The sequence below is a fragment of the Hippopotamus amphibius genome, chromosome 6, assembly GCF_030028045.1.
Source record: "Hippopotamus amphibius kiboko isolate mHipAmp2 chromosome 6, mHipAmp2.hap2, whole genome shotgun sequence".
NCBI lineage: Eukaryota > Metazoa > Chordata > Mammalia > Artiodactyla > Hippopotamidae > Hippopotamus > Hippopotamus amphibius.
This window is the reverse complement of record NC_080191.1, coordinates 5,217,773-5,232,342: the sequence shown is the minus strand read 5'-3', so window position 1 is coordinate 5,232,342 and position 14,570 is coordinate 5,217,773. Positions and strand designations below refer to the sequence as shown.

The following is a 14,570-nucleotide window of genomic DNA, read 5'->3' as shown; positions in this document are numbered from 1 at the left end:
TATAAAAAAGAGCTAGAGTGCCACCAGACAAAATGGAGAGTCTCAGAATGAAATTAGACAGTTGTACTAAGAACTAAGATAAAGACAAAAACCTAATATTAAATACCAAGACGGTGTGTCATCTGGAGAATAGAGCAAGGAGTCTGAGCAGATCAGTAGTGTTGCTTATAAGTATGTTAAGATAAAATAAACTAAAAATGGATGGAAGACAGGGGAACAGAAGAGTGTAGTGTGACTGGACATATGCAACTAAAAAGAAAGGAATAGAAATGTATAAAAGATAGAGGTGAAAGGAAGATATGAGAGACATATTGTCCATACTACCAAAAACTTAGCTACAAATAGAAGTATATAAAAAAAGCAAAAAAATAAAAATAGAATAAAAAATAGAATTAAAAAAATATGTTATAAAACTTGTAGATTCCTTACGACTAAGATCATAATTAATAAAGGAAAAAAAAAAAGTAAAAAAAAAAATCCAGAACTGATCCCAGAATGGACCAGTTCAATAGAATTGATACTAATATTTCTGTTTCCTTAGAGTCTCAGCTGTAAGTGTCCTTCTACTCACCTTGGGTTTTTTGTATTATTCTGTGACCAGCAGAGCTTCCTTTATTGTTCGTCTGTAAGTGTTGGTGTGTGGGGAGGGAGAGGGTACAATAGTGGCTCCTTCCCCTGGGAATGAGTGAGTAGTGGCACACTGTTGTTTCAGTTGGACTTGGAGGTGCCTGTTGCAGAGGGATGCTGGTGGCTGAGGTGTAAACAGAAAGTCTCAGAGTTGGCACTCTCTCGGGGGTTTTTTTGTTTTGTTTTCTTTTCTTTTCCTCCCTGCTGCCAGCGTTCCAAGGGGTTTTTAGCGAGCCCCGCCTGAGGGCCTGAGGGTACTTCTTATCCCTGAGCGCCTTAGGTGGCCCACAGGGGTCCCCCCACTGCTCACTGCAGGCGCGAAAGAGAGAGAGAGGCTATGCCTGCGGCTCCTCCCCCCCGCCGGTGAGCCTGCAGCATCCAGCTGCCATCATGGCCGGGCAGCTCTCAGGGGCAGGACTCCTCGCCGAGGACCTCTTCCCTCCTGTCCTCTCAGTCCGTCACCTTACTGGCAACAATTTTTCTCACCCTGAAGCAGCTCTCCGGTTCCCACGCTCCCACTCCCGGACCCTCTGTTTAGCTGTGAATCATCGTCTTGGTCCGGGAACGCTGAGCTGTGGCGTGGACCCTCTGTGTGTTTCTCACTCCCTCCCATCTGCCACAGCTCTGCAGCTTCACCCTCTTTGAGCTGTTGTAGATGCCTCCCTACAGATTATGTTGGGATCCTTGCGGTCCTTTCTGGTGTCCGAGGTTGTCTGCTGGTGTTCATTTGGTTCTCTGTGGGAATTATTGCATCTTTTGGTGCCTTCCCAGTGCATCTGTGGAGAGGGATGCATTCCACGTCCCTCTACTTCGCCGCCATCTTTTCTGCTCCATTTGGAAGCTCTTATCATTCAGTTTTGTTTTAAAAAGTATGTATTATGTTCTTGATTTTTCTCTGTTCTGCTTCCTTTTTCTTGGTGAGACATCAGTCATTCAGTTTTTGGATTTCTTAGACTATTTCTCTAATTTTTATACTCTTCTCTGCCATTTTTCACCTCTGTCTTTGCTACTACTTGGAGGGAGAGTTCAGTTGTTATCTTCAGACCATTCTATCACGTTTTTCATTTCTACTATCATATTTGTTTCAAGAATTCCTTTTTAAATTTTTTGAATTCTTTTAATAGCTTTTTTTTTTTTTTTTTTAAACTCTTCTCTTAACCCTCTGAGGATTTTTGAGTTTTTCTAGGTTGTTTTCTGTTGTTGGGTTGGCCAGACTTTCCAGAGAGAAGTCTTTGAGTCTCTTGCCCGCAATGTGTGGACTGACTGTCCTCATTCTGGGTGTAGAATGGGGGAGAAGACTGGAGACCTCACCCTTCAGTGTGTAAATGATCCTGTCACCAGCCCCTCAACACCCAGTTCCAGAAAGTGGAACTCTTTAGGAATACAATTCTAGTCTTTTGCCAGAGATTAGGGAGTGCTAGATAGCCAGCTATTTAAGGATGGGGGATGTGGAGATTCTGCTGTTCCTTAGTGAGAATTTAATTTAGCCAGTTTTCCAGTTATCCCCACTGCTGCCAATTTCCTTAGCCTTTATGGAAGTTCTAGAGTGTAAGTTGGTTTCTTCTTGCCTGGGTCAGCTAAGTTGTTGACTACTTAGCCATCTGCTTTCTAGTTTCCAAATTGTTTCCTTTCCTATTTTCTTCTTCCTTATAAGTTAGTTTGTGCATTTACGGTGTTTTAGAAGAATTTTAGGAACCAGTGAAAGTACATGACTGTATTAGTTTCACCTTTTTTGTCTATAAGTGGTTTTGAAACCATAAGCAAAACTGTTTGTTTTGAAGCAAACATTCAGATAAGTATAACTTTCTTTTATTTTTTGTATTTTTAACTGGCACTTAAGTTGATGAATTTATTGAGTCATTTTCAACTCAAAAATTTATTCCTCTAATAAAGCACGATTCAGATTATACTGCAACTTATTCTTTGTTTTTGTCATGCAAATAATATTCCTTTCTTTTTAAATCTTCTGACTTCTGTCTTGCCAGTGTATAAAAATTTCTGTGGCAAGTCACTTAGGATTTTAGGCCTTTCTAAAATATTTTAGATTATAAATGTTCCTCAGTTGTCCTTGTATTAGTATCTGTATGCATTAATATCTCACACACACATGCTTTTTAGTATCTTTGTCTGCTAATTATAACATCTATGTCTGTTCTAGGTTGGTTTCGATTGATTTTTCTCCTCATATATGTTTCATTTCTGTCCTCCTTTGCCTGTTAATTTCTTTTTTTTGCTTAAGATTATTATTATTTTTTTTTTGAGGTGGACCATTTTTAAAGTCTTTTATTGAATTTGTTACAGTATTGCTTCTGTTTTATATTTTGGTTTTTTGGCCCCAAGGCGTGTGGGATCTTAGTCCATGACCAGGAATCTAACCTGCACCCCCTGCATTGGAAGGCAAAGTCTTAACCACTGTGCCACCAGGGAAGTCCCTGCCTGTTTCTGATTAGATGCCAGATAGTGTGAATTTTACATTGTTGGGTGGATATTTCATATTCCTGTAGTTATTCTTGGGCTTTATTCTGGGACACAGTTAAATTGGAAACAGTTCGATCCATTTAGGTATTGCTTTTAAGATTTATTTAGGCAGTACTGGAACAGTGCTCAGACTACTGACTAATTATTTTCCACTACTGAGGCATGATCTCTGTAGTTTACCCAGTGTCTGTGTGTCATGAAGTCTTTCCAGTCTGGCTCTGTGTGAGAACCTGGCACTTTTAACTTGAATCTTTTGGCTAGTTCTTTCTCTGGCCTCTGGTATTTCCTCCCACATATGCACTGATCAGTGTTCATTTGAATACTTGAGTCAGCTTTGTGCAGATCTCCAGAGTTCTCTTTCTGTGCAGCTCTTTCCAGTACTCTTTTTGGTGAGCAACTAGCTGCTTTGGTTTCCCTGAGACTCTAAGCTTAGTCTTCTCAACTCAGAGAGGCAGCCTGGCTCCTTTCCCAGGGCTGCAATCAGAGAGACACCCAAGCTGGGGAGTTGGGACAATAGTGGGTCTTACTTCATTGATTTCCCATCTCTCAGCCTCACAGTCCTATTGCCTAAGGTCCAGAGACTTGAGGACTGATGTTTCTTTTGTTTTGTCTGGTTTTTTTGGGTTGTTTCAGGCAAGAGAGTGAATCTTGTTCATGTTACTTTATCTTGGCCTAAGGCAAAAGTCCCTTATTTGTATGGGTATAGAGACTGTTTTAGGTTCATTAAAATATAAACATACACACACAGAACTTTATTAGGTAGATCTGTTAAAAATCAATTAAATATAAATTTTAGAAAATACCGTCAGCATTTTTCAACATACAAATTAAAATCTGGATTTTAAAATTGATTTTTATTGCCACAGTAGAGGTATATCTACACATTCTACATTTGGCAGACAGATAACCCTGAGGTTCCCAAGTCCTTGACTGACTGATTCCTTGAGTCAGTTTTTCATGGTGTCCCCTATGTGAAAAAAAGTACTTAATAACTCTTCTTCTTATTATTAAATAGTTACTTCCAAATAGCCAGGTTTATCAAAACAACTTAAATTGAAAAAATTTTTTTAATTTTCTTTGTAAGTATCCACATTATTTATTAATGGGATTTGTTTTTCTCTTGCACACTGTTCACACTTTCAAACCTGGGAATCAGATTGGACACTACCACCCTCTTTTCCTGTTCCACATTGATTTTTTTTTTAAATAAATTTATTTATTTATTTATTTTATTGGCTGTGTTGGGTCTTTTTTGCTGTGCACAGGCTTTCTTTTAGTTGAGGTGAGTGGGGGCTACTCTTTGTTGTGGTGCACGGGCTCCTCATTGTCGTGGCTTCTCTTGTTGTGGAGCACAGGCTCTAGGCGCATGGGCTTCAGTAGGTGCAGCACATGGGCTCAATAGTTGTGGCTCATGGGCTCTAAAGCGCAGGCTCAATAGTTGTGGCACACGGGGTTAGTTGCTCCGCAGCATGTGGGATCTTCCTGGAGCAGGGCTCGAACCCGTGTCCCCTGCATTGGCGGGCAGATTCTTAACCACTGAGCCACCTAGGAAGCCCTCCACATTGATTTTTGCATGGAGTTGGCATTTTATTACAGCAGCCACTGAAAACCTAGCATTGCAAAGATAAGACATCATCAGCAGGAATGTAGTGTGACCTAATATTGATAAAGTCAAATATCTTGAGCTAGAAGTTTGCATGGTATTTGACAGACATCAGCTATTGCTGTTTCCCTTGAAATTTCAAATACCCCATGGTACCTCTGTGAGCATACTGTGGTATGTCTAAGTTCACTCCTTGGGAACACGTAGATGGCCTGCCATAGGTTGGTGTGCTTTGTTTGGTTTCTCATTTCCCTTCACAACATTTGGGTGCATTTTCACACTAATAATATTAACAGAAAATAGAGGCAGAAGTGTATACTTGAAGAACTTATTTCTGTCCTTATTGGCTGAGTTCCATAGATTTTTTTCCTAGCATGGCCTCTGCAAACATATGACTTATAATAGAAAGCTGTTTTATTATACCAGTTTTATTTTCTTTGATTGGAATCTCACAATTCAGTAAATAGTAATCTTTAAAGATGAAAGTTCAACAACAGGTATTGTTTATTGTTTATGGTACTCTGCACTGAACCATATGCATTTATTTATACCATTTTTATATTTATTTATAAATTTATATTGTTTTTAATTTTTTAAAAAATTTATTTTTATGAAATATTTATACATATATTTATATATTATCTCTAAAGATTAAAGCAAGAAGTGGTTCTGAAATTATTATATCTTAGGTGAAAGGGAAGTATGGCCAACTTTACTTCTAAACCTTCTAGCTTGACAGTGTTTTTAACCTGGGGATCAGTAGGTCATTTGAAGACACCAAGGAAATGAAACGTAGTTGTTCTCTACTAAAGCTAGTATTTAAGGTAGTATGATTTTTAAAGTAAGGTCTGATAGAAATATAATTGACTATTCTAACATTTATTTCTTGTTGCGATTATATTCTTATAATAAAATGGTTCCATAATTACTACTTGAAATGCTTAAAATAAACGGCATTTGTCTTACACAATAACGTCTTTTGGCAAAATACTGTTCCTAATTTTGAATTCAGCTAGTGTTATTAAAAGTAGTTGTAATGACATGGAAAAATTGCTGAACTTGAGAATGAAAATGTTGATTCAGTTGCTAATTTGGCAAGGTATTAGCTACATGACCTTGACAGGTGACTTGCTTAAATTAACCTCAGTGACCTTATATTTATGCATAAGTACAATATAGAAATAATACACTTTTCATGATAGCCTGAGGGTGACACCACACATTTCTTAGTCCATAAGAGCACTGCAGGGGTTGCGATTGCCTGATTGCACACTTGTGTGCTCTTAGTGTCTGGCTCCATGTTTGATACATAGTAGGTGCTTGGGAAATATTTGTTGAATTAGCTATAAATACCCAGTAGTCTCACACTCAGGCTCTTTGCAAAGAAAAGAATTTAAAAGATTTATAATGTCATAGCAAAGCAGTGCAAGCATAGCTTAATAATTGCAACAGGTTATTATTTTAAAAGATGTGCTCTCTCTTTGAAAAGAAAAATTTGTAATAGTATCCTTTGTAAATTTTTTAGGAGGAGCAAAATCGAGGGAAGCCTAATTGGGAACATCTCAATGAAGATTTACATGTACTGATCACTGTGGAAGATGCTCAAAACAGAGCAGAGATCAAACTGAAGAGAGCCGTTGAGGAAGTGAAGAAATTACTGGTACCCGCCGTAAGTAATAATTTCCAAATCTTAGATTTGGGCCCAACATCTTTTTCAGTTTAATTTTTAAATTATTACAGTGTTCATGTTAATAAAGAATAGGTTATTATTTGTTAGAAACTTTAAGCACAAAATATAAAAATAATTTATATATCATTTACTATAGAATAACAGACAAACACAGACATTGCTCCAGTCCTTAAATGGGAAAGTTTGTTCCGTATTTATTTTTTGTGAAGGAAATGTAGTGAGGGGAGCAAACTCAATTAGTGGCCTGTTTTTCAAAAGTATTACCTTTGCATCACGCTGTTACAGGCTAAGAATGTGGGTACATCATCAATAAGTGGGGTGATGAAAGCTTTTTCTCTTTTTTTTGGATCAATTTCTCATTGCAAGCAAGTACTGAGTGTACAGAAGTCTGTGTGAGTTACTACTTACGTTGGGTGAGCTGTGTGAGTAGGAGCGCAGTATTTGAGTTGCCTGTGGGTTCCACGTACTCTCCTGGCATATCGTTGTTTACCACAGAAAGGTTAATGTTTCATAGTGAAAGTTTCCCGTAATATGGTAAGATTTTCTTTTCGAAAAGTAAGAGCTAACTTTTACTAATGGGCCAGGCACCATTCTGAGCACTTTTCACACTTTTAACTCAATATTTCTAAGATAATAAAAACTATTGAAGTTCATACTTAGGGGTTGTAGATAAGACACTGAAAGGAATCTCTTGGAGGGTGACATGAGAAAAGACCCCAGGTACCAAGGAGAGGAGTCACTGAGGTTGGAGAAAAACCAGGAGCGTGGATTCCTGGAAGCCAAGAGAAGTCTGTTGCTAAAGCTTGTTCAGTAAAGATACGAATGGGGAGTTAACCATTGGATTTAGCAAGCAGTAAGTTGGTAACTTTGCCAGACAGATTTTTGATTGGTGGTTAGCTCAAGTTCAAGAAAGAATGAGATGAGAAAAAGGAGTTGAAATTTTTTCCTCTAAGATTTTATTATTTATGTAGATGATCCTTTCAGTACTCTTGGCTTCTCAGTCTTTTATAGCTTCACCTTCAATGATCTTATCCTACACTCCATATAAAGTGCGTTTTAAATTTTAGTACTTCACTCATATTAAAATTCTTAAGTTGCCCTCCAGAAAATTTGTACCAGTTTATAGTCCTGTCAGTGTTATATGAAAATACCTGTTTCTCAACACAATTTCAAACTCTGAATATTAGCAAAGTTTTTAATCTTTAATCACAAAAATGTGAATACAATAATTTGCATGGTTCTTACAAATATTTATATTAGATGAGTTTTTATATTAGTATTTTTTTTTTTAACAAAAACTTGGGTTTTGTCTTTATGGCCTCATATTGAACAGGTACACAATCCCTAGTTTCATATTGTTTCTGTGGGGAATATGATTCAGTTTACATATCATTTACAGAATGAACTTATAGCTAAAGTGTGGAATTGTCTTTGTGTTATTTCAGTATAAATGTTTCTTACCTGTGCATGTAGAATAAGTTCTTTTTTGGAAAGTAGTAGAAAGAGAGTTGTGTGTATTTTAATGTTTTTGTGCCTATTATGTTTAATGTTATATAGCTAAAGGTCTAACCCTGGCTTGAGGGACCTGAGGGGTGTGGACAGGAGAATGGTAGACTTTGTGCTTGATTTAAAATTGTATAATTAAATGTAATGAATATTCCATTTTGTCTTTTACATCTGCAGAGAAGGTTAATAAATCTGGGTCCTTGTGACATGATTCTAATTTTTCTGATAATTTAGATGATTTGAATGTGTCTCCATCAGTTTATGTAACACCACACATAATGTCTAAAGTTCAGACTTTTAAAATTCAAACTGGGGTTTCGAAACAACTTTACAAAAGTAAGTTGTTTTGCCCCCATTTTTCCAGCAAGCACAAGAACTCAGAGACACCTCAGCATTTTCTAATTTCACTGGAAAAGTCATAGGGATTTTGAGATGATCACACTTCATTCATTTGTAGAGTCATATTTTACCTAACAAACTTGTTTACCCTGGATAATACCATTTTTATTTCAGATGTTTCTTTGATTTCAGTAATCAGTTCTCTTTTGTTTCTTAAATCACAAAATAAACGATGCATAACTAGAGAAGAGTCATTTCTTTAATGACATATAGTGTAACTAGTCTGGCAGGTCTAAATCTGTTACCATCAAGTATCTACTAAAAATACCCTTTTCATTGTAGGTACAGTTAATCAGTTGTTTAGTCTCATTTCCATAAATCAGAACTATGCCTCCATCAGATTCTTGAGGTCTTTAATACACTCCCATAAGCACAGTGTAACGTCTGTGAAAGTCGAGTCGCACTTGCCGATGGAGAAGGGCTGTGGGGCAGTGCCCTGGTTTCACTCGTCTGTGGGGACCTAGGTCATCCTTGGCAGAAACCAATGGCGGGTGTATTAATAAATTCACCTCCAGAGTATTTCTTGAAGACATATACTCTTGCCAACCCAGTTAAAATAATCTCTTTTCACTTTTAGTCTTAACCCATTCAGTTCATTCTCTTACCAGTTATTGAGTGATTTTTTTTTTAAGTAAATCATAAAGATTATCAGTGACTTGCCATTTCACTCCTCTGGAAGTGGGGTAACAAGGGAGTTATCTGCTCTGAAACGCCCTGTATACTGAAGAAGTGGCTCTTAATTGTAAACAAAATACAGGTAGTTGTGAAAACGTTTGTCAGCGAAGGAAAATGTTTATGAAATAATTTTAGGATTTTGGGTAGCTTCATCTTAAGTATGAAGTAAAATTTCACATGGGTTATATGTATTTGTTCTCTCCAAGTTAGCTTATAAATGGGAGACTTTTGAAGTACTAGGATGCAATATAAGGAAATGAGGGGAAAAAAATTATTCCTACTAAAGTGATTATGGAGAAATCCCCAAAACTGGTAGAATTTTCTGGTAGAACATTAAGCAAAGGTTATGTGGGAAGAAACAATAGTGTCAAGATTTGATATAGTAATAGCCTTCTTATTTTAAGTGTACCCTATAAGGAAATTAGTGTTAGTTGTGATTCTGCATTTGTGATTTCTGGTTTTATGTAACTGCTTTGTTCTAAAAATTAATTAGGTAGAAAAACTATAGTTTTTATGATTCTTACAGAGTTTTACAATGTAGACTATTTACTAATTTTAGCTAAATATTTAGGACAGGATATGTTGATCATTTTTGTTTGTTATTAGGCCATATTGCAATGTGCTGCTATATGCTTTCCTATAAATTTTTGTTTCTTTAACTAAACTTATATGATGTTGTTACTAATTTAATATAACCCTATGATAAATTATTTTTAATTAGGCAAATGGTATTTTAAAATTATTTAATTACTAGTTTTATATATCTAAACCTTAGGCTTTTAGACATGTGTGTTGAACTGGTATATTATAATTAGAAAAGTTTCTTCAGATGACATTTTAATGCTTGTTCTTATTCACATCATAATTCTTATATTTTTCCTGTGAGCCTTTCAAAATAAATTGGGCTGTTAAATTTCTTGGCTGAACTTCTTAAAGTCTTTGCTTAGCATTTACCTAATGTGCTTACAAATATACAGAATTTTGGTAAATTATGATTTCTTATCTTTGTATATTCAAGTCTCTTTAACGTAGATTTGATCCTTAACAGAGAGCTTGTGTACTGAATTAATTTACTCATTTTCCAATTCTGTCATCAGATGTTTTCATTTTCTTAATTCTTGCTATACTAATACTGTACTATGCTATAAATTTCTATTTCTTTTTGCCTTTTGTAACATAATGTCTAAACCTGCTTTTAATTAATTTGGTCTTAATATCCTCGTGTACATATTAGGACAATTGATTATTGTGCAGGGCCTTGTTAAGCATTTTAAGGACTCCGGCTTTCAGTCTAAAATGGATGAAACCACTGGAGTGCTTAAGGAGTGGGGAATGACATGATCTGATTAATATTCTATAAGAATTACTGGCCTGCTCTATTTAAAAAAGAATAAAGAAAGGAAGCTCTCGTAGGAGTCTGCACATTATGGCCCATGGGCCAAATCCTGTCTCCCACCTGTGTTTGAGTAGCCCATGAGCTAAGAATGGTTTTTACAGTTTTTAATGGCTAGGGGAAAAATCAAAAGAATAATATTTGAAGAAGAAGAATACTTCATGAAATGTGAACATTATATGAAATTCAAATTGCATTGTCTAAGTTTTATTTAAACATAGCCATGCTTATGCTTGATTCGTTTACATATTGTCTGTGGCCTCTTCTGTGCTCCAGTGGTGAATTGAGTAACTGCCACAGAGACCATATGCCTGGAAAAGCCAGTTACTGTCTGGCCTATTACAGAAAGAGTTTGCCAATTCCTGGACTATTGCATTAATTCAGATGATAGGTGATGATGAGTTGGGCCAGTATAGCCATAGAGGTGAGTCTTGGTCTGATTCTGAGCATATTTTTAAAGTGAAACTGGCAGGTTTTGCTAATCGATTGTCTGTGGGATGTTAGAAAGCAAGTCATCAAGGATAACACCAAGATTTTTAGCCTGAACAGCTAGAAGGATATGATTGCTATTACCTTGATGAAAGATGTGGTAGGAACAGATTTTGAAGAGATTGCTTGGAACTCAGTTTTGGATGTAGTAAATTTGAGATGCCTTGTTGGCTGTCCAAGTGTAGCTATTCTAGTATTCTATTCAGATTAACAAATGTTTATTCCAGGTTGACTGTATTTTATTTTTTAAAGATTTATTTGTTATTTATTTATTTTGAACTGCTTTGGATCTTTGTTGCTGTGTGCAGGCTTTCTCTACTTGTGGAGAGCAGGGGCTAGTGTTGTGGTGCTCCGGCTTCTCAGTGCAGTGTCTTTCCTGGTTGCGGTGCATGGGCTCTAGGTGCACGGACTTCAGTAGTTGCGGTGCGTGGGCTCAGTAGTCATGTCACTCGGGCTTAGTTGCTCCACAGCATGTGGAATCTTCCCGGACCAGGGATCAAATCTGTATCACTGCATTGGAAAGCGAATTCTTAACCACTGTACCACCAGGGAAGTCCCAGGTTGTATCTTAGAACACTAGGGCTACAGAAAATTATTTACGGCAAGATCTTTAATGTATAGGCAGTGACATTTCCCTAACTGTATTTCTTGAGATACTTTTCGTAGGTGTTCTGGTTAAAGGAAGCCTTTAATATGCTAGTAAGTATTGTGAACCTTTGATAGAAACCATTTCCAAATTTAATTGACCATCAGAATTTTTTTTCTGAGAGTGTATTCACATCTAGTGTTATAGAGATACCTGTTTGAGAAATAATCTGGAAACTCATAAGTCTGATTTAAATACATAGGAACTGTCTTTAATGCTGAAGAATAGTCATTTTGAAGATATGAAGGAAGAAGAGGTTCTTCTTGAGGAATTTGTTCTTTTTTTTTGTTTTACACGTAAAATAAAACCTCATTCATTTTAAATGTACAATTTGCCCCTTGACAGCTGTATACACTTAAAACCACAACCACAGTCAAGATTTCCATCACCCCAAAAAGCTCTGTTACCCCTTTGCCGTCAATTAACCACACCCCCAGGCAACTACTGGGGTTAGTTTTGTCTTTTTTTCTATTATGATCTAAAAACTTTACTTTTCTCCCCCCAGCTTTGTTGGTATAAGATTGACAAATAAAAATTGTTTATATTTAGGTTGTACAATGTGCTTTTTTTTTAAAGGTGTGCTGTGTGATGATTTGATATACATATGTACATCGTGAAATTATCATCATAGTCAACACATCCATCATTGCACATAGTTACTGTTTTTTGTATGATCAACTCAGTAAATTTCAAGTACACAGTATTATTAACTGTAACCACCATGCTGTACTGTAGATCCTCAGAACTTATTAATCTCATAACTGAGAGTTTATACCCTTTGATGGACATCACCCCATTTCCCCGACTGTCCCCCCCCCCCCCCCTTCCCTAGGCCCTGGCAACCACCATTCTACTCTCTGGTTTTATGCATTTAGATCAATTTGCCTTTTACCTAGATTACGTTATTTGTGCCTATCTTTCATGTGGCATGGCTTTTTTGAGGTTCATCCATGCTGTTGCGTGTATCAGTGTGTTGTTCATTTTTATTGATAGTATTCCATTGAATACATAAGCCACAGTTTGTTTATCTTTTCACCTGTTGAAGTTTTAATTTTTATTTTTCTGAATACAAATAATGTGGTAACAAATGCAATAAGATTGCACAAATTATGTATGGTCAGGGACTGTCACACGCAGAACTTTTATTTCCTTATTTGTAAAATTGGGTTATTGTTGCTTACTTGCCTTAGAAGGAATTTGTAAAGGTAAAAATTATTATTTTAGTTATGTAAAAGTGCAAGGCACTTGTTGCCTCTTTTCTCCTCCTGGTTTTTTGGTTGTTGTGTGTTTGTTCTAATGTTATATGGATTGATTACATCAACTACATCATTGACCGTGTCAGTTACAAGCCCATTCCTAGTCTCAGGAGGCACCCCACCAAAAGAAAGTAATTCTGGTTCCAAACTACAAAATGTAACCAAATTGCTAGTCCACGATCTCATCAATATTACAATTTTTTTACAGTGGCATAATAAATAAGAAAATTGTAAACCACCTAATGTTACTTAAAAAAAAAAAAAACTGTTCCGAGTGTGCCCCCCCCCCCCCCCCACACACACACACACACAGACACACTGACTAACTCACTCACTATGGGAGTGCATCTACCATCTCGGGTATCAGATGCCATCCCTCTTTCAATTAACTCTCATTCCAGTTTGTTGGAAAATAATACTGTCTCATCATTAGCTAAGACATATGGGCACATAGCCTATGATCTTTTCTAATCTTCTCTGAAGGGACATAAAAAACACCAGAACTTTAGAAGAAGTCAGGGAATATTGTTGATATGAAGACTGAGAAAGTAGAGGTGAGGGATGTATGCTCAGATTCTCTTCTTTCTCACTCTAATTTTTCCTTTCTTTCAATAAGAATGGAGATAAAAGATTTCTTTTGGGAAGATAGAATACTAAACTGAAAAGATTAAATGAGTCACATTAGCCTGTCTTAGAGAAATTAAGTGATTTCAGGCAATTGTCTCATAATTCAAGACTGGCTTTGGTACACAGGATGCCACCAGCCCCAGACAATTCATACAGCGTTTGTTTCACTTTTTTATTTTATGGTGGGTATAAGTGTGTCCTTTTTTTTTTTTCCTGGCGGGAGTGGGGGTGGGCTCATTAAGTTTGTTTATAGATATTTGAGGAATTGAGCATGAGTCAGTTGAATATATAGCTGATCTTTTTGTGAACACATTTATAAACATAGAGCTCAGTACTATTAAACTAAGTAATTGATCTAGTAGACTCTGAGGAACTGCCAGCTGAGGATTTTGAAATTTAAAGTTGTTGCCAGTTATTTCAAGGAATATTATGAAATTTGAAAAAGATTATCAAAACAAAAGTAATGTAAATTCACTTTTTAAAAAAACTACAGTTGTCAATGTCATCCTAATTTGGGAGAGTAGTGAAAAGTGAAGGGTCCTCCACAAAAAATTTTTTAATTAAGTTTGCTTTTCATGTTTCCCAGAGATTTTTTCTGTCTAATGCCATCACCATTTCACTCATATTTAACTGTGTATTAATAATAACCTGAAAATAAATGAATAGAATTAAAGAGTAAGATAGGAAGAGAGGTAGTGACTCTGGAGAGAGTGTAGTCTGATCTTGGAGTTAAAGTTTTAAACTGGATTGTTAATGAACTGATGACCCAGCATTTAGTTCTTGACCAAGGGATCAATAATTGAAATCTATGGTATCATTGGCCTCCTTTTCATGTTACTGGGAAAGAAGGTAAGATACTAAAAGATATATTGAAAGACATCTGGCTGTAATGCACTTGCCCCTTGATAGAGCTGTAATGTGAGAGAGCATCTCTCTCATGTAAAGAAGGTGTTGGTGCTGTTTTCTGCCTTGCACAACAATTTTAATCTGAATGGGAAATCTGTCTAGGGACCAGGAGTACAGTAATTAGCAGTCTCTTCAGAGTGTCAGAGCAGAATTACCATTGTAATGGTTTAGCTGCAGATTAAAAGGATTGAATTTGGGTCTTCCTGTCTGCCAAACTAAATGAGTTGCCATGGGAATTTTTAAATGTGAGAGGCGTTTACCTAAAGCAATTTGGC

At 36.4% G+C, this 14,570-nt stretch overlaps 1 protein-coding gene across 6 annotated transcripts in view; it reads left to right on the top strand.

Moving 5' to 3' along the window:
- Positions 1 to 14,570, top strand: part of QKI (QKI, KH domain containing RNA binding) — a 150,019-nt gene that overhangs the window by 106,267 nt on the left and 29,182 nt on the right. For all 6 annotated transcript variants that reach the window (XR_009054183.1, XM_057737629.1, XM_057737628.1 and 3 more), the window contains exon 4: positions 6,234 to 6,377. Coding sequence is in view for 5 of the 6 variants with exons in the window: in XM_057737629.1 (XP_057593612.1) it covers positions 6,234 to 6,377 (144 nt within the window). In the remaining variant the exon portion in view is untranslated. The remainder of the gene's footprint in view (positions 1 to 6,233; positions 6,378 to 14,570) is intronic.